This window comes from Eulemur rufifrons, chromosome 15 (assembly GCF_041146395.1).
Source record: "Eulemur rufifrons isolate Redbay chromosome 15, OSU_ERuf_1, whole genome shotgun sequence".
Classification (NCBI taxonomy): domain Eukaryota; kingdom Metazoa; phylum Chordata; class Mammalia; order Primates; family Lemuridae; genus Eulemur; species Eulemur rufifrons.
The window spans coordinates 97,075,346-97,096,101 of record NC_090997.1 but is presented as its reverse complement, the minus strand read 5'-3'; the positions used below and the strand labels follow the sequence as shown (position 1 = coordinate 97,096,101).

Sequence of the window (20,756 nt, the reverse complement as noted above, 5' to 3'; positions counted from 1 at the left end):
TGAGTTAGCATCTATTAGGTTTCTCCACTGTAAAGAAATACATTTTCTAAGAAATTATAGTGAACGTAAATTTTCTGGATGTTTACACTGAGCTGAAAAAATCTGAGCAGATTCCTCAACACTAATATTAGGTTCCATTAAATGATTGCTAACAAATGCTATTAAGAAAATACAATGAACTGAATAGTGGAATGGAAAAATAAAACTCCAAAAGTCTTAGCTTGAATATTCACTTAATAGAGGTGAAACTATTTTTTCCCCTTGAATTACCTATATAATTAATTACCTTAGTCCTCTACACATTTTGCATATTAAAGATCTTAGTCTTACTCATTGTCATAAGAAGTAATTTAAATTGATAACCATTTTGCTTAGTGCTCCTCTATAATGCCTTCCACTGAACAATGAATATTGATTATTAAAACAATGTAAAATACTTGATATTTTTCTCCCCTGGCTTTAACCTATTCGTTATAAGTACATTGTTTCTGGTTTATGATTTTTAAAGGTTTGCTAAATATTAAAAAAGCATTTCAATGTGTTTGGGTCTGTAAAATTTATCATATTGAAGGTGTATAATTTTTTACTACCATGTTCATTATACTTAACAATCTATATCTATATATTGGACTCCACCAATATTTATTAGTGGACCATAAAGAAGTTTTGAATACGTGAATACAACTTAAGAGGCACCATGCTTGGTTATTTTGCAATGCCAGAATAATGCAGGTACTCATAAATTGAATAGATAATGCAGATTATGGTTCCTCCAGTTTAAGTTGTTCTGGGTTTTTATTCCTCCTTCCTTGGATCTATTTTATCATTTTACCTATGTACCATAATGTACTTCCTGAAAATGCTAGAATTTTCACTATGTAATAAAATTTGAGCATGTCAATAATGTAAGAAAATTCAGATGTCTCAAACTGGTATAGTTCTTTGGAATTTTCAAAGTAAATCAAACTACAGCTGTTTTCATTTGACAATATTGTGAAAACCTATGGATATTATTGTAAAAATGTGTATGCATACACTGACTTTCTTAAAGTGTTTTGAATTAATAAAGAAATCACCAATGTATCCTTAGACAAGTTACTGTTTCCTCATTAGTATAACACTATAGGAACAAAAGGTACACTTATATGTGTTACTTAAAATGCTTAGACACCTGAGAGAAAATAATAAATTCTGGCTAGATTCTTTACATTGTTCTATAAAGGCTAATGCTTATTATAATTTTGCACCTTTTATAAATAATAAAATATATTCTTCAAATAAGTTATGTTTTGAAAATTCAGCTGAAAGATTTATCATGTTGCGTTCAAATGACTCTCACCATTTCTATGGTTAAAAAAACTTCAAAGTTGAGTTTAGACTTGGGAAATAACTATTCCTGATAGATATATAAATAACCTTACCAATCCTTTTTTATACTCAGATCAGAATTAAAATAAAATAAGATTCAAACACTATCTTACAGCAAAACAATTTTATAAAGTAGTGTAGCTTGAATACACACAGTAAAATGAAGAATTGAGGTAATTAGTTGGAGCTTTTAAGTAGCAAAATTATTTTTGCTTCCTGTTATTTGGAGAGTCATTTCATTCTTCCACATCACTCTGCATTTGTATGTAATGGTAAGAGAAGAATAGAGAGGCAATGCAAACTCATTTTCTAAGAATTTTATACTTAACCTCAATAGTTTTGATTAAATGATGCAAGTCTATTTTAACCTTGTTAAGAGCTCTCATTTTTTATTATTTAATTTTTTAAAACTAATTTAGAAGCTCTTTCAATATGTCCTTTCTCTCAACAGTGAAACAGCATTTAATAGACCCTAACCAAACCAGGCAATAAGTATTTTCCACATTGAGCGCTCAGCCCTTACATTCCCAGGACGGTCTTGCTTGTATTAAATCCATCATCTCCGTTTCTGTGCTAGACTGTGACTAGATCTTTTGAAAACTGCAAAGCATTATACCAATAAACTTTACTATTCTTGACACCTATCTGCTATGTGCAGTTTTTTGCGAAGGGATGGGGTTTGGGCTACCAGACTTGGGTCTCTGAAGGTTTTGTTGTGCTGTAGTTTGTTCTAAGACAGATTCACCCAACCTCTTTAAAAAGTAGCTGGAGAAAACTGGGAAAAGGAACGTGCAGGTGAGGAAGAAAATCTTTTGAAAGCAAGTCAGTTACGTGGCAGATACAGGCAGGAACGTAGATTTTGTAAATTTATTTGGTTGCCTTAGAATACACTTGTCACGTCCTCATTAACACGAATCTGACCCACTGCAGAAGAAAAATATGAGCAGGAAAGAAGGAAAAGAAATGAACACACACACACACACACACACACACACACACGACCATCCTAAAGTTGGAGACTAATGGCCAGGCTGGCACTAGGGACAGACTTCGGAGGCTGCGACCTGTGCCCCTGCAGAGGTTCTTGAACACCCCATTCAGTGCTTGGGAAACAAATCCTCGCGGCCAGCAGTGCGGCAACTTGTTGCTTTATCCTTCCAGCCCAACATGCCGCCGGGGCACGTGTGATAAGGCCCGGGGTGTCCCGCAGTTACGGGCTGACAGCCCAGCCCCTACTGTTCTCTGCTTGGCCACTTCAACTTTTGGCCTCCAGGAATTCTGCAGCATCTCCAGCCTTAGCCGGAAGTTCCCACGAAAGCTTCCGGGCGGCCCTATAACATAGCGCATGCGCAGGGCAGGCCATGGTCTCCCTCGTACCTATTTCCGAGTTCTGTGTGGTGTCGCGATACCTGCTCTGTCCGGAACTTCCTGTCCTGGTCGTCCTCCGCGATCTCGGAGTAGCGATGCGGTCCAGGCTGCTGTGGGTTGCTGCGCGGTGCTTCTGCGCCCGCCCGACTGTGGGTCCGGCCCGCAGGCTTCTAAGCTGCGGTAGCCAGCCGCTGGAAGAACTGTTCTCCAGCGGCGGGCCTTTGCGGACCTTCCTAGAGCGCCAGGCAGGGTCTGAAGCCCAGTTGCAGGTCAGGAGGCCTGAGCTGGTGGCGGTGGCCAAACGGCTGAGCGAGAAGGAGCAGGAGCTGCGGGAGACTGAGCAGCTGCTGCACGGTAAGGGCCGCGCCCAGGAGAGCGATGTCAGAGCAGATTCTTGACTCTTCGTTTGCTTTTTCCACTAAGCCATTGGCCAGGTGCCCACACTCTACCCGAGTTTGAAACTACTCACTTCAGCTGGTTTTGTTTTGGATCAGAAGTCAAGACATTATGATGTGCGTTTTCATCCCATCCTCTCCTGTTGGCTCTCTCGTGCTTCGCTCCCTTTCACAGAATTTAAATTGACTCTTATTTGTTGCGTACTGTCTGGCAGAAGCTCATTAGCTCACTAAGGACAAATAATGTACTGTCGCTTTGGGCTTGACAGCAGTGTTTCTCAAAGTGGTATGGAGACTGTCTACAATAGTATCAGGAGCAGTACTTGTTAAAACCAGACTTGGGACTCAGAATCTGAGCCCTAGGCATATGTATTTTTAACAAGTTTCCCCACGGTGTTTCGCGCGCATTTGAATCTGGAAATGGGGCTTAAGTTTCCTGCATTACTACAAGCTCCTAGGGATACTGAGCTGCTGGTCCGTATACCACACTTTGGGTAGCAAGGCTTTAGAGAGGGTCGCAGTCTACTGGAGACAGAATTAATTACATATAATAACAGCTGATAAGTGAGAGCAGATATAAATGTATGAATAAATAACTAGGAAAGCAAGGAAAGTGTTGGGAAGGCATTACAGATATGTAAAGGCCCACCTTCCTTTATTGATCCCTTACTATGGGCTTTGCTTAGTTTTCTTTATGCATCAACTCCTCCAGTTCACTTAACAAACTATGAGGTAGGGACTATTAGCCCCATGCAACAAAAGATGAACCGGAGGCATAAAGAGGTAAAATAACTCGGTTCAAGGTTACACAGTTTATAAGGAATGGAGTTGGGATTGGGCTGCAAATCTCATGCTCTTAATCACTGTACTTTGTTAACCAAGAAAGAAGAGAGATGAGGTTATGGGGAGTGGCAGGTTGGAACCATTTTGTAAGAGGAATCAAATACTAATCTAAGAGGTTGGTTTTTATCCTTTTGGCAGAAAGGAGCCAGCAGAAGCTTTTAGATTGGGGAGTGAGTAACAGAATTAGTTTGGTCACTTAGGAAGGTTGATTTGTGGCAGTTTAGAAGCCAACTTGGAAATGGGATTGAAGATGCCAGGAAAAACAGACAGCTAACACAGTAGTGTAAGTGAGAGTTAAGAAGAGTCTAAAGTGATTAAAGAGAAAAGCAGCATTCCTAGAGTTTTAAAAAAACAAAAGATTAATAAGTGGTATTGGGAAAAATATCTTTTGGGGAATAATTAAGTTGGTTTCATTACTTAAGCCAAACTTAAAATCCAAGTGGATTTAAGGGTTAGCTATTTTAAAAATCAAACTACAGAGAACTTAACGGAATATTAGAAAGTTATTGCTGACAGAATGCAACTCAGCTTAAACAATAGAAAATGTCATTCATCAAATCTTCAGTTCTTACTATGTGTCACACACAACTAATTACCAAAAAATTAGGGAACTACTTTTAGGAGCTTACAGCACCTAATAAGGGAGAGAGATGCATAAGAAGTAAAAATATAAGTGTATTAGTGTTTAATTTTTGCGGTAAAGAGCACAGTGTTATAAGAGCAAAGGCTGCATTTAAATGGATCTTGAAGGGTAAGCAGGAGTTTGTCAGGTGGTGCAAGAGAAGGGAATTGAAGGCAGAGGTGACCAGCATGGACAGGTAAAGGTACCAAAATAGGAAATACGATATGGCAGGAGCATAGAATAGGTGTGGGAGATGATAATGTAATAGAAACTTGAAACTAGAAAGACAATTAAGAACCCTGCATGACAAAAAATTTGTAATTGTTTCTATAGACCATGGAAAGTCAGCATATGTTTTTATGCAGAGAAGTGAGTTTTGTTTTGTTTTGTTTTGTTTTAAAGGAAAGTTAATGTTGGCATCAGTGTTGAGGATGAATTGGAGTATTCTCCAGAAACCCTAGTGGCTGAAAGGCCAGGGAGGAGGCTATTGAAACAGTCCAAGGGAGAGGTGGTGACAGGCACAGGTCTGACTCTCAAGATATTCTGGAGAACAACAGGATTTGGTGGCTTATGTCCTGAAAAGGATGAAGGAAAGACAGTAGTCTAAGAAAAGTCTTAGGCTTCTGGCTTCAGAAAATGAGTGGTACTGTTAATTAAAATGAAAATATAGGCCGGGTGCGGTGGCTCACGCCTGTAATCCTAGCACTCTGGGAGGCCGAGGTGGGCGGATCGTTTGAGCTCAGGAGTTCGAGACCAGCCTGAGCAAGAGCGAGACCCCATCTCTACTAAAAATAGAAAGAAATTATATGGACAGCTAAAAATATATATAGAAAAAATTAGCCGGGCATGGTGGTGCATGCCTGTAGTCCCAGCTACTCGGGAGGCTGAGACAGGAGGATCCCTTGAGCTCAGGAGTTTGTGGTTGCTGTGAGCTAGGCTGACGCCACGGCACTCAGGCACTCACTCTAGCCTGGGCAACAGAGTGAGACTCTGTCTCAAAAAAAAAAAGAAAATATAAACATTGGATCAAATTCAGGAAAAAGATGAGTTGTGCATTGAATGGCTATATTAAGTTAAAAATACCCTAGAAGAAGGACATTCAGATAAAGAATTACATACTAGCCTAGGAGAAAAAAACTACTGGCCTAGGAGAAAAAAACTACTGGCCTAGGAGAAAAATTGAGCCTGAATAATCCTATGAGAGCTCTCAGGATATATAGTACATGATAAATTAAAACCTTAGAAGTAGATGAGAATACTCAGGGAAAATTTGTGAACTTAGAAACAAGCCTAATAGGGCCAAAAATAGTATTTGAGGAGCAGGCAGAGAAGAAAGCTATAAAAGATCAAGAAAGAACAGGTAAAGCTTTGGGACCTTGAACCAGATAAATAAATGAAGCTGTAGAAATCAATTAAAGAAAATTTCAAGAAGTAAGGGATTGTCACTATCTGACTTAGAAAGGTAAAGCTTGCCTTTTCAGCTCACACTGAAATAAGTCATTAGATTTGGTAGTTTTGTCACTGGTGATTTTAATAATTTTCATTTGTTACTATTTAGAGTAAACTGGATTATTTTTATTTTCCAGTTCTATTGGAGTATAATTGGCAAGTAAAAATGGTATATATTTAAGGTGATGATGCAGTGTTTTGATGTATGCATATATTATGAAATGATCACCACTGTCCATATGATTATTCAATCCAGTGTTAACAACTTGAAAAGTAAATTAGAGTTAGCAGAAAAATAAATATGGCATTTTATCTCCAGAAATTTTGGTGGGAAAAGAGGGGATGACAATATGCAGTTACTTCAGGGGTTGAAAAGAAAAGGACCCTTTCAGAAGGGGAAACTAAACATCTTTGTATCCCTGTAGGCAGAGGGGAAGGAGAAGGCAGGCATGCAGTAAGTGCCCACAAAACGTGCTGATTTATGATATTGAAAAAGAAATTAAAGAACTCACATGTTACTATGAATTACTCCTCAGTCTAAACCCTCTAGAGCTGTGTGGTCCAGTAGGGTAGTTACTAGCCACACATGGCTGTTGACCATCTGTATGTGGCTAATCTGAATTGAGATGTTCTATAAGTGTAAAATACACAGAGATTTCAGGCTTGGTATTAAAAATTAATAATTTTATATTATATGTTGAAATGATAATATTTTGGGAATACTGGGTTAAATAAAAGGTAGTATTAAGATTAAATTACTTCTAAACTCTAGTTCCAATGTTCTTAGCCTTGCAGAACATAGCACTTCAGAACTGAAAGACATTAGAACTTCCATTATACTCTTGACATAACTGAGACTTAGAAGTTGAGCTTGTTGCCCTAAGAGAGCACCTTAGCAGTTGAGCTACGGCTGGAATTCATTTTTCCTTTTCCTAATTCAAATTTCTGCTATACCATATGCTTGCCAAAATAATTTCCAATGCTTCCTGTACTTTTTTGTCTGAAGTTTGCTGTTGTCATTCTGCTTGAGTTAATCTTTCTTTCCTTTTTCTGCCCGTCCCCAAAACAAACAAATGAAATTCCTTCAAGATGCTACTGTTTTAATATTTGGTCACAGTGTTTTAGGTTGCTAGTCTTTGTGAGTTTTTCTCCTCTAGAAAATATAAGGAAACTAAAATTATCTATAATCCTGCCTTGAGGGCAGGTCTTATATGTGTATTATCCCCAGTTCCCAGCATGGTTGGTTTTTAATAGATAAGCATACAAACTGATACTTCGTTACAAAGAGTTTCCTCATAGAGAATAATTTGTAATAGCTAAAAAAATTTCCCCATTTCTTCCTTCTTTCTATAGGCTGCATATTGTCCATAGGGTAGGGGAATGGAAAAGTATATTTTGTAAGGAAAAAAATTAGAATTCAAAGATGAAAAAATAACGGTAAAGCCAGAGAGGGGAATACTTCATGTGAACATTCTGTAAACATTAGGCAGGGTCTAATAAATGTTTTTGAGTGAATACTTATTTTATATTAATGAAGCATTTACTAATAATAAATAACTTTCAAATTTTTAATTCAATTTTAGTTTAACTGGTGGAAACTTTTGTTCTCCCTCTAACTAGCTAATGTATTCATTTTTTATTATCTAGTCTAAGTTAGAAAATGAAAAGCATATTTATTAATGTGACTACAGAGGTGAAATTATAGAAAAGTTTAGCTTCTTTATATTTTTTACAGAGCCTTTATTTTTAGTTTCTTATCCTCTGATCATCAGAAAAAAAAGTTTTTTGTTTTTTTTTATACCCACATTCATTATGAAAATGAATGCATAAAATGCTACTTTTAATTAATGGCATTTATTAAAAGGACAGGATAAGACATTTTCTTTTTTCCTTCAGCTATCATAACAATCAAACTATTAACTTTAAGTCTTTTGGCAATTTAATACTAATTAAGAACAACTTAACTGCTGCCTTTTTTTTCTTAGATAAGAATGAAGATTTAAGGAAACTTGCAGAAAATGAAATAACTCTGTGTCAAAAAGAAATAACTCAGTTGAAGCATCAGGTATGGTATTTGTGCAAAAAATAAAGCATTTGTGCAGTTAGTTATGCATTTTATTAGAGGTTTATAAAAACAATTCAAGAAATAATTTGTTACTATTTAGAATAAACTGTGTGTTTTTATTTTCCAGCTTTATTGTAGTATAATTGACAAATAAAAACATATATTTAAGGTGTATGGTGTGGTGTTTTGATACATGAATACGCTGTGAAATGATGATCACCACTGTCAATAAACTGGTTTTTAAAGAAAGCAAAGGTATACTTCATGTGATTCTGTTTTAAGCATATTAAAGGGTTGTAGTAAACTAAAAGCCCAGACTTCACCACTGTACAATATATACATGTAATAGAATTCAACATGTATCCCCTAAATCTATTTTTTTTAAAAAAGACTGTAGAGCTCTCACAGACAAATGTCACACTGATAGCACTTTTTGGAAAGGTGATGAAATATGGGCATATCTCCCCTCTTTTGGTTTTTAAATCATTAATTGCCCTGTGAGTTGTATTTAACTCGTGCTGGTTTTGAGCCCGGGGCCTTGTGAAACATATGCAACTCATGTCTCTTCACCTTGGGAGCTGTGTGAACTATTTTTCAAGTTGCATATAACTCACACACAGAAAATGATAAAAAAAATAACAAATTTTTCATTAAATTAGAAAGGATCATTTTGTTTTCGATTTTTGTATTATATTTTCATCGTAAAACACAATGGCCTGAAGGAAAAATTTTTTTTTTCTGGTGTGGCAGTCAGTGTGTGAAGAGGGTTTAGGTAAGTACTGGGTAGAAGAGGTTATTGAGTGATGGTAGACTGAGCTCCTCAGGGGCAGGCATATTTATTTTTTGTCTCTGGCACTGTGAGAATGCCAGACCAAGAATAGGCCCTTAGGATTTTAAGAATTGAATTATATTCCTTTGGTTTACATCCAGGAGAACTGCAGGAGAACATATAGGAATTAGATGAAGAACAATCATGAAATTAGAACCACTCTTTGCTGATTCTGTAAAGCAGAAATTAAAGGTTTACAGTTATCTCAGGTAGGTGAAAGAACATGTTAAAGTGAGGAAGGAGCCAGGAAAGGGAATGCTTAATTTTGAGATTCTGCCTCTTTTTTAGCCAAATGTGCAAATTATTAAAAATTAATGTCCCTAAAACCTACTCTAGAGGGAGAGTTCCACTATAGGGTGAAAAGTCTAGTGCAGCTTGCCTTTTACCCGTTTTCTAAATTTTTTGTGAATTAGAAGGATGTATGTGTTAAAAGTTACACAGTTCAGTGGCTGCTAACCAACAAAGAGAAGTAAAAATCTATTGTTAGTTCAAGATGTGAACGATCACATTGTATTAGCATAGGCTAGAGAGATGGAAAAGTAGTAATAAGTACAGCTCCTGACCAAGATGAAGTGTGACAGTTTAGAACTGAGGTACACTTGGTTTCAGTTCCACGTCTTCCACCTTCTAGTTGTATAATGTTGGGCAACTAGATTAACCTCAACTAGATTAACTAGATTAAGATCAACCCTTCTTAATTTAGTTTCACATCTTAACGTACAACTGTTAACAGTACCTACCCAAGATTGTTTTAAGAATTAATGTGGCCTGGCATAGTGGCCCATGCCTGTAATCCCAGCACTTTGGGAGGCCAAGGAAGGAGGATCGCTTGAGGCCAGGAGTTTGAGGCTGCAGTGAGCTATGATTGTGCCACTGCACTCCAGTCTGGGTGAGGTCCTGTCTCTTAATAAATAAATAAAAAGAATTAAAGTATATATAGTGCTTGGCAGAATGCCTGCCATATATTAAAGAACCAATAACTGTTGGTAGCTTTTCTTATTGACCTAATCTAAGAAGCCTTTATTCTAGATCCCCGTAACTGGTGCAAACTTAGATGTGAAACATACTATTACACGGGTAGGAAGACTAATCTGAGCACAAAGATTTAAGTTCTTGGGCCTGCTAGGCCAGTAACTAATGCTTTGCCCTTTAACAAGTTATTTATCCTCCATTAAGCTCAGTTTCCTTTACATGTAAAATGAGGGAATTGGACCAGATTATCTCTAGGGGCCTTTTCAGTTTCAAAACTACAAATTTCTCTTCTGTATTAAGGAAGCTTAAAACAAATACAAATACAATCTAGAATGTTTTTGTTTTTCTGCCTTAGGCCTTAAAGTTCAAAAGTATAGACAAGAATCTTTTGCATTCTACACACAGTATAATGTCCTACTCACAGCAAGCACTTAATTCTTATTAACTGAGTAGAGAATTGATGTAAAGCATATAAGAACTCCAAGAGACAATAAAACAAGGCTGTAAGTTTTAGCTGAATCTTATAGCATCTATAATATAGTTGTAACATTAATACTTTATGGAAGTTATGTATTATATGGTTCTGACTGGCAAGATGGTTGAACAGTCCTCAGCAATATTAAATTATTTGCTTAAAGAAACTTAAATATTTAAAATTCCTGAATCTAATCATTTAGCTTTTTGGAGAGTACGTTTAAAATAATTTTTAATTATAGGAGGGGTGATATTTTTGTATTTACAGATTATCTTACTTTTGGTTCCCTCAGAAGAAACAGATGAAAATGATTTGATCCTGGAGGTGACTGCAGGAGTTGGGGGTCAAGAGGCAATGTTGTTTACTTCAGAGATATTTGAAATGTATCAGCAATATGCTGCTTTTAAAAGATGGCATTTTGAAACCCTGGAATATTTTCCAAGTGAAATAGGTCAGTGAACTGGTCAATTTGTTTTAGATAATGTATAGATTTTATCTACACGTGTCTTAGGAAAAGGGTGGGAAAGATCATGACTAGGCTTTCGAACTTATTTGTAAGGAAGCTTGTGTAGTTTATGTTCATCATTTACCTAATAAATTTGAATGTAAATATACTAATTTTGAAATGGCCCATAAAATGTAATGGATAGTCATTCAATAATGTTAACCATTGAATTACTAATAGTCTTTAAAAGTGGTCTTTTAGATCTGTTATTGACATTAGTTCATTAGTCCCATAAATGCTTTATATTTAATAACTGTAAGCAATAAAGATTAAGTGTAAAACACTATTTTAATGTTTTGTAATCTCTGTGCTTATATCCTTTGTGACTCATTTAAATATATTTCAAGATAGTAGATGTGATGGTCAATTATTTATAAATGGCAGGAATAATAAAAAGAATTCTGTTTTCCCTGTATTTTCAAGGTGGCCTTAGACATGCATCTGCCAGCATTGGGGGTTCAGAAGCCTATAAGCATATGAAATTTGAAGGAGGTGTGCACAGAGTACAAAGAGTGCCAAAGACAGAGAAGCAAGGCCGCATCCATACTAGCACCATGACTGTGGCAATATTACCCCAGCCTACTGAGGTAAGGCATTATAAGCCCCTCCCTCTCCTTGGGCTTCTGGGCCTAGCACAATGTCTTGCCTCCAGAGTTTACTCAGACCTTACTGAATTGAGTATCTCCTTTATCATTTGGTCTTCCTCACGTATTTTGAGTTGCTTTTGATAATCTATTATCTCAGTCCAAAAACTACAATTTTACAATAGATGATAAGAATTAAGGATTTATAAATGATCCAATTTTGCATTGTCTATGTATGACTTTTTCTCCACTAATGTCATTGTGTGGCCATTTCTACAGATGAAATAATAACATATTTAAATACGGACTGGTTGCCTTTATAATAACTTGTGTGTGACTGATTCCCAGGGTATTAATAGCAAGAATCCTATTTTAACATGGTAATTACTTAACGGAATTGCTACTTCATAACCCAATCACATCAAGATAGAAATATATTGATACAGTGTTCATAATGAGTATACTTTATTCTCACAAAGCAAATTCTTGATCCATAGTTACAAGATATAGTTTAGAAGTTCTTTTGCTTAATTTCCCTTCTGCTGAAAAGTGATAGGAAATATTTGATTTTGTTTTGAGAACGAAATAAAATGGTTTGAGGAGAAGGAAGTTTGAGGGTTTCTATATTAATTTTGGGGAAAAGTCTCTGTAATAGAGTTAATGGAGTTCCTATCTTTACATCTTGCTGGTTTCTTTAGATCAAATTTTTGTGATGCCTATATGAGAAAGTAAGTAGTTAAAGGAGAGCGTTTTCAAGAAAAGATGGCAGACTGAAGTCCACATATAATCTAATTCTTCTAGCAAACGTAAGAGGGAGTCACGTGGGGAGACTTGGAGGGCCTAGGGAATGGTAGGATTCTTACTGCCAGGGTTGTTGAAATGTCATAGAGCGGTTCATAGTTTTTCATGAAAAACTACTACTTAAACTTGAGTGCTTTTGATGGTGGCTACCAGGATAGAGCATTGTCTTGACATAGATCCCAGTGTGTTCATGAATAGATTCTATACCCATGACTTCTTAGCATTGCCATTTCCATTTGCCTCAGTTCTACCTCCAAATATGTATGAAATTAAACAAAATAAACCCTTCCTATAGTTCTCAAGCTAGCATTGTGTTTTTTCTCTGCTAGTCTTTTTAAATTCAGAAAAATTCTAGAGTCTCACTTTAGTTCATATATTCACATTTCTAACAGTTGCTATTAACAAGTTCTGCTGTTCCTGTGGTAGGAAGGGAGAAATTCAGAGAATCTCATTTTATGAGGATTAGGACTGGTTTGTTTTCATCTGGTATGATGTTTTGTTTTGATTCCCTACTCTTCCAAAAAGGAAAAGAGTTTAAAAAATTTTCAACTACTTTCTATTCTTAAACCTTACAAATCTTATATGAATTCAGTACATGACATGTGTTTACAAATGGGTAGTTCTTGCCTTTATACAACTGGTATATGTAATTTTTTAAAATCCCAACTTTTCTTCTTCTGTATAGATTAATCTGGTGATTAATCCTAAAGATTTGAGAATTGACACAAAGCGAGCCAGTGGAGCTGGGGGGCAGCATGTAAACACCACGGACAGTGCTGTCCGGATAGTTCACCTTCCTACAGGTATGTATTTATTCCTTCAATGTAACCCTGAAGAAAGAAATCAATTTCTGAATGACTTGACTAATTTCCCATTGAAATAGATCCTCAATTACCAGAGGAATGTATACAGCTAAGAATTGGTATTAAATACTTGATTTATTTGGAATCCTTAGCTGATATTCTGTGGGATAATTTTAAAGAGAGAGGGATCTAAACCCAGGAAATTTCTATGTTAGTGACTATGAGTAGAAGGTGTGGGTAGTCCTTCCAGGTGGCCTTCTAAAGTTTATACTTAATAGTTTTAGCTATTAAAAAAAAATCCTCACAGTGAAGTAATTATTATAGGGTCTTTATCAGAAAATGCACTAAATCACTGCTTTTTAGTCTTTTGTCAGGGGGAGGGGAACATGGACTCCTTTGAAAAGTGAAAGTGTTGGACCTCCTACCTAGAAGCATACACACATGCAAGGTTTTGCATATAATTTCAGGGGTTTCTTTCCATTAATTTCATTCACCCACCTCCAGGGAATCTGATTCTAGATAGTTAACACACAAAGATTGCATCTCAGTCTTTCTTAAGAGTCTCCAGTATACCAGTAGGCAGAACTACATGTGTTTTACAAATATTGCTATAATGATTTACATGTTGATAAAGAGTATGTGGATAACAAGGCTCAGTTATCTAGAAAGAATACAAGAATCTCTTACCATGACTGATCTCAAATTGGCATAATTCTCATTAACCAATACTGGTTAGGAGTGCTGGATTGCTATGATTTTGTTCTTTTGTTATAGAAAAATCCTCATGTTAAACTTGGTCATGTCTTATATAATATAGGGTATGTAAACAGGAATAGGGGAAAAAATGGAAATCTTCAAAAATATTAATAGTTATTATCTCTAGTAATAGGATATTTAACTTCTAGTAATTATTATGTTAAAAACATTTTAGTGGCTAGCTGAGGGAAAACAGTCCATATTAAATGATTTATGCTTATTGTTTAGTGTGTATACCTTCAATATGGAAATATTTTGTGCTATAGCTCAAACTTAAATTTTCAGTTTTCTGATAAACTATACAATTTATTAAGTTTGTAGTTTATTTTTTATTGGAGTCCTGTTTTTTCCATTTATTAAAGGAAGAAGAAAAAGGATAAGAAGGAAACGGAGTATTCCTTGATAAAAAATAAAGAAGAATTTTTTATTAAAACTCTTTAATTCTCATAACACTATTCAGGTATTGTTTCTGAATGCCAACAAGAGAGATCTCAACTGAAAAATAGAGAGATGGCTATGAAAAAGTTACGTGCAAAACTGTACAGCATGCATCTAGAAGAAGAAACAAGTAAAAGATACAATGCTAGAAAGATTCAGGTAAAATGAATTTTTAAAATGTTTTTAAACAAAAATATTTTAGATAACTCAGTTTTTATATATGTCAAAATTGTTTTAATATCTGTCAAAATAAAAAAATTCAAGTAGCTTAACTAAGGGCTATGCTTGTTTTATAGAAATTTTAACATCTCTACCCTGTTTTCTATATTCAGGGGCATTTTTGTCAGACTTTTAAAGTTACTAAAAAAAGATATAGAGTCTCTCTTCACTTTTAGTCCTTTGAAATTATAAAAGCAAGAAAGTTGGAAAGTGTACTGAACATACTTTCCTCCTGTTTAGTATTTAATTTTATAACTCCAGAGCCTTTTAAGAATTCCTCAATATGGGCTGGATGCAGTGGCTCAGGCCTGTAATCCTAGTACTTTGGGAGGCCCAAGGCAAGAGGATTGCTTGAGGCCAGGAATTCAAAACCAGCCTGAGCAACATACTGAGACCCCCATCTCTACAAAAAAATAGAAAAAAAATTACCCAGGCGCAGTGGTGCACACCTATAGTCCCAGCTGCTTGGGAGGCTGAGGCAGGAAGCTCTCTTGAGCCTGGGAATTGGAGGTTGCAATGAGCTATGATGATATCAATGCAGGCAACAGAGAGAGACCCTGTCTCCAAAAAAAAAAAAAAAAAATTCCTCAATATGGGGATTCACCTTCACACCACTGAAGATGACTACATTAATGCAGAAAAGATACATCTTCACTGTGTAGTAGATATTTGTATTTTGCAGATGGGGAAACTAAAGTTTAAAGTTGAAGTGAATTACCTAAAGTCATAGAGCATTGAAATGGCAAAGATAGGATTCAAACATTAATATTGATCTGTCTGTTTTTAAAGCCTCTGTTCTTTTTTCTGTATCATGTTCTCATGTCATTTGGAGATTCAAAATGTTTAAAACTTGTTTCTTACATTTTGATTCATGTTATAAATCAAGGACTTAATCTCCAAGTAAGTGAAACTTGTAGGTTGAAGTTGCCCTGAATCTAACTGTACTCATTATCTCTTTTTATACATATAGGTTGGAACTAAAGGAAGGTCAGAGAAAATAAGAACATACAATTTTCCACAGAACCGGGTCACAGATCACAGAATAAACAAGTCACTACACGATCTTGAAACTTTTATGCAAGGAGATTATTTACTGGATGAACTTGTACAGTCATTGAAGGACTATGCTGATTATGAATCTTTAGTAGAAATTATTTCCCAAAAAGTTTAAGTTGATTTGTTATTAAAGACTTTATAGCTTAGAAAAATTCTATTATAGCAAGTCATATCATATGCAAATTCTCACCAGTATTCTCTTGAAAAATAAGAATTAACACAGTTGGAAGTAATATGTATATTCTCAAGACATAAATAATTTACATAAATACTTCTCAATGCTTAGTAAAAAACATACAATATACAGATCTTCCTCCATTTACAATGGAGCTACTTCCCAATAAACCCATCATAAGTTGAAAATATCTTAAGTCAAATTCATTTAATGCTAGCAACACAACACAGCATATAGTCCCCTACTTAAGGATGGATTAACTAACAATTTTTCATCTTTATGATGATATGGGAGATGCATTTGTTAAGTTGTAGGAGCTCCTTGACCTAAGATGGGGCTATGTCCCAGTAAACCCATGGTAAAGTCAGAAAATCATAAGTCAAACTATTGTAAATTGGGGACTATCTATAATCATGACTGTGTCAATCTTGGACTCATCCTTACAAGAAGTAGGCAAAGGAAAATAGTCCTTTGTCCTGTTATATGTAAATATTTAATGGGTAATCAAAAATTGAGTTTAACTCTATTATGATTATGATAAACTTCAAATATAAAATGAAATATGACAGTAAATACTGTATCAGTCAGGATCCAGTCAGGAGAAAGAATCCATACAATTTCTATAGAAAAATTTTAACTGATAATGGAGTTAGCTGTTAAGAGGGATAAAAGAACTCATACATTAGGACTGAAAGGGAGTACCCAACGAAAGAACACCCTTGGAAGGAGTTCCCCTTCCTCGAGGTAAATTTAGGCCTATTTGAGAGAGTGTGGCTGCAGCCTACACAGTGATGGAGAGGATCCCTGCGCTGCCCTGGAACAGAGCTGGTGTAAAGTTGGTGGATCAGGCCATGTAGGCAGAGAACCTCAAACCCTCAAGACTGGTAAGCAAGAAGCCTGGTAGGGTATGAGCAAAACTTTTTGGACAGTAAGCCTCAGTAGGTATTCGCATTAGTCAGGGTTCTCCAGAGCAGCAGAACCATTATAAATATCGGCTCGTGATTATTGATGCTGACAAGTCCAGGATCTGCAATATGAGCCAGAAGGCTGGAGACCCAGGAGAGCTGATGGTACAGTTCTAGTCCAAAGGCAGTCTGTTGAGGAATTCTCTCTTGCTTGGAAGGAGCTGGTCTTTTTGTTCTGTTCAGGCCTTCAACTGATTGGATGAAGCCCACCAACATTATGGAAAGCTATCTGCTTTACTCAAAATTCACTGATTTAAATGTCAATCTCATCCAAAAACACCCTCACGGAAACACTCAGAATAACATTTGATCAAATATCTGCGCACCCTGTGGCCCAGCCAAGTTGACATAAAATTAACCATCACAGTGTCCAAAAGCACCCCAGGCAGCTGTACCATAGAAGAGGAGAAACAAGAAAGCCCCCTTCCTCCTGCCGTGCTACTTAAGCATGGTAACATTTAAGTAGCACTGCATGGTAATGCTTAAGTAGAATACCATGTTTTGGAAATGTAAGCTGAAATATTTAAACCTGTCACAATATTTGTAATTTACTTCAAACACTAAGCAAACATGAAAACATTTCATATTTGAAACTGTTTCCAAACTGAACAAGTTTCAAATATGAAACCACCCCCTACTGACAAAGCTTGACATGGTGCTAGCTGGCAAAGGCAAAATGTTTGTATAGGTTGCTACGGTTTGAATGTGCCGCCTCCAAAATCCAAGTGTTGCCAATGTGATAGTGTTAAGAGGTGGGGCCTTTGAGGTGACCAGGCCATGAGGGCTTCTTCATGAACAGAATTTAGACCCTCTTTCATGGAGCATTCTGCTAGCTTGCCCTTCTGCAATGTGAGGATGCAGCAAGAAACTAACTGTTCCTGCCAGACAACACATGCTGGTGCCTTAATCTTGGATTTCCCAACCTCCACAACTGTGACAAACACATTTCTGTTCTTCATAAATTAGCCAGTCTCATGTGTTCTATTATAGCTGCACAAACTAAGACACAGGTCCAGCTCCAATATCACAAACTCAAGCAATGAAAGGTGAATTTGTTGCTGAGAGACAATAAATTTAACTGGCACAAACACCCATCTCATTACCTAAGTTTCAATGTTTTCATATTTGCTTAGAGTTTGAAGTAAATTACAAATATCATGACACTTCACCCTTAAACATTTCAACTTGCATTTTCAAAAAATGGTATTATTCTACTTAAGCATATACCATCATCTAACAATTCACAGTAATTCCCTAATATCTTCAAATGCCCAGTAATAAAATTTTCCCAATTCTCCCCAAAATGTATCACAGCTGGCTTCCTCAAACCAGGATCCAGTTAAGGACTTACACATAGAATTTGGTGGTTACGTTTCTTAAGTCCCCCTAAATGTAGAACAGCCCTGCTGTCCCTCCTCCCCGCCCCCCCCCCCCGTTTTCTTCATGGCACTGAATTTGAGGTCAGTCTAGATACCGTGTAATTTAACTTGTTCCTCAAGTCAGTATTTCCTGCAAACTGGAATTCAGAGCTTAATACTTAGCTAGGTTTGAATACTCCATCTCCTTCTGTGACTTAGTATTGTCACTAAAATATCTATTTAAATAAGGCCAGGTTCGAATGCTCTGATATGCTTTTACTGAGATGTACTAGATTGCCCCCCAAATGACAGATGAGACAAATGAATTCACCCCGTGAATTGAGAATTTATAGTTGAAAATAAACCTAAAGCTAAATCAGTGTAATCTTTATCAATATTCTTCTGTCAAAAGATTCAAAAGAAAGAATTTGTTGCTTTTTCCATGGGAATCCTGGTTATAGATAGGTCTTTTCTGAGAAGACTGACTGCAGAGAATTGGGCCCTGAGAGGAAAGGAAACCCAGGAATGTTTGCAAGGGGACGCACAGCTATAAAAGACCTAGCGGTGGTGAGAGCAAAAGAGAACAAACTGAGGTGTGCCTGATAAAAACATGTGGAACAGTTTAGTTGCTGGATAAATAAGGAGAAAAGGTGGAAGCGGCTTATGAGGTTATTTTGAAAACGAGGCAAAGTAAGAACTCTATGAGAAGAGCTCCATATAAGGAAATGCTAAATTTATAGTAGTTACAAAATAAGATTTCTATGTAAAATCATTTTACTATTAAAATTATGATTAAAATACTGAAGAATTAGGAGACATTTAGTTAACTCCCAAAATTGCCACCCTTTTTCCCTATATGTTAAAATCAACTGTAGTCTGAGTTCTTATGAACATGTGTACCATGCAAATTCAAAACTATTGTCAGATAATGTGTTTCCTCCTTAAGTCAACATTTAGTAGCCAAATTTTCTTTACAGCCCAGCTTGTGCTAATCTGCACAGTACTTTATATTGATAATTTGTCTCACCTTATTGCTTTGAAAGAGAGGTGCAGAAAAGCTACTAAATATTAAAGATAAGTATTTAAAGCTGACCAAATGTGGTTATCAAATGAGTCAGAATTTTAATTTGAAGAGAATCCCTCTCCATTGCAATCCATTTATGAAAGGCATTCTACCTTCATAAGAACAGTTACGAATGCACAGTGACCTATGCAACTCAAGCATGCAAGACCAGTCGCGGCATCATCCTCAGTGTCTCCCACTATTCTATCCTCTTCCGTCTTCCAGTTTCAAGGGCTGTTTTGAATTTGCAGGTCATTAAATATTACAGTGTACTATTACTTAGTTTTCCCTTACCTCTTCTCATATATAAATAATTAGAAAAGTTAGATTGAGATTGTGAAGTCTTGAATGTTGGAGTTCATTCTGTAAACAAGGGGGAGCTACTAAGAGTTTGTTTATTGTCCTCACCCCATCCCTCTCCATTCCGTTATCCTTTGCCCTACAGGAAAAGAAGGTATGAGAGCTGTACTAATTAAGGTGGGAAAAAACCCTTGATCAATTTTTAAACTTCCCATTCATTAGAACATCATCGTTGGTTAGAAAAAAATCATAACACTTAGGTTATTTTAACAATATAAATTTAAAATATGTATCAGTAGATGTATTATGAGCACATTCAGAGTAATGTAGGTCTGTGAACTGATACTGGCTCCTCCTCTACCCACTAATCTTAAGTATTCCTACATGATCAAATGTAGCTTTGCAAACCCACTAAGTGTAGAGCACCCTAATTCTGGCAGAAGAAGCCTACTGGAATCCTAAATCTAACATTTTAAGGTCCTTGGAATTTGTAGATGTTTGCACAAACAATCCACCAACACAACTACCTTAATTATAAACCATGCACTGTCACTCCTACCTGCTTTTGGTCATGCTGCCCCTCTAGCTAGAAAACACACTGTTTACCTTTGTAGACAGATGTAAAGTCCAACGTAAAGGGCACTTTACCCTCCAGGTAAAGCTGCTCCTCCATTTGTATTCCATAGTACTTTACCACATGCTGTGGTCTGAATGTGGCCCCCAAAATTCATATTTTGGAAACTTAATCTCTAGTGCAACAGGGTTGGGAGGCAGGGCCTTTGGCAGGTCATAAGTGCTCTACCCTCATTAACAGATTAATGAGTTATAAAATAGCTTGATGGAGGCAGTTTGACCCTTTTTGCCCTTCCACCTTTTGCCATGTGAGGATACACCATCATTTCCCTGAAGACAACCCAGAGTATCTTGGAAGCATACAACAGCCCTCACCAGATGCCCAAGCACCTGTTCTCAGATTTCCAGCCCCCAAAACTGTGACAAATAACTGTTCTATAAATTACCCCATCTGTGGTATTCTGTTATAGCAGCACTCAACAGACTAAGACACCATACCTGAACATTCACCACAAGGGAGTAATTCTACTGGTTTATTCTGTCTCAGACTGTGTGCTTAATGAGGAAATGGGGAAAAATGGGTCAGGGAATAGCACAAACAAGTATTGCTAGACCTCTCACACTGTCTCATCAATGGACAAGATTGTGTTTTTGTCATTCTTGTGTCTTCAGGAGTGAACATCACGATAAAATAGGCATCAAATAGATGTCTAAAAGCACTCATAACTCCGTATTGTTCAGAAAGAACCAAAATTCAACTTAATTTCAAAAGGG

At 36.4% G+C, this 20,756-nt stretch overlaps 1 protein-coding gene across 3 annotated transcripts; it reads left to right on the top strand.

Annotated features, from left to right (window-relative positions):
* The first annotated feature begins 2,831 nt into the window (after positions 1-2,831).
* MTRF1L (mitochondrial translation release factor 1 like) lies at positions 2,832-15,663 on the top strand. 3 transcript variants are annotated; one of them, XM_069488304.1, is made up of 7 exons: positions 2,832-3,090; positions 8,031-8,110; positions 10,654-10,729; positions 11,315-11,478; positions 12,962-13,079; positions 14,296-14,432; positions 15,463-15,663. In XM_069488304.1, the coding sequence occupies exons 1-7, from the start codon at positions 2,832-2,834 to the stop codon at positions 15,661-15,663; spliced, it is 1,035 nt and encodes a 344-aa protein (XP_069344405.1). The 3 variants fall into 3 exon arrangements, with proteins under 3 accessions (XP_069344405.1, XP_069344404.1, XP_069344406.1); XM_069488303.1 differs by having other exon boundaries at positions 10,654-10,837; XM_069488305.1 differs by lacking the exon at positions 2,832-3,090 and having other exon boundaries at positions 8,073-8,110; positions 10,679-10,837.
* The last annotated feature ends 5,093 nt before the right edge of the window (positions 15,664-20,756 follow it).

Coding starts and splice junctions, on each gene's coding strand:
- MTRF1L (XM_069488303.1), top strand. CDS start 2,832: ATGCGGTCCAGGCTGCTGTGGGTTGCTGCGCGGTGCTTCTGCGCCCGC. Junction 8,111..10,653: donor TAACTCAGTTGAAGCATCAG/GTATGGTATTTG, acceptor TTGTATTTACAG/ATTATCTTACTTTTGGTTCC. Junction 13,080..14,295: donor GATAGTTCACCTTCCTACAG/GTATGTATTTAT, acceptor AACACTATTCAG/GTATTGTTTCTGAATGCCAA.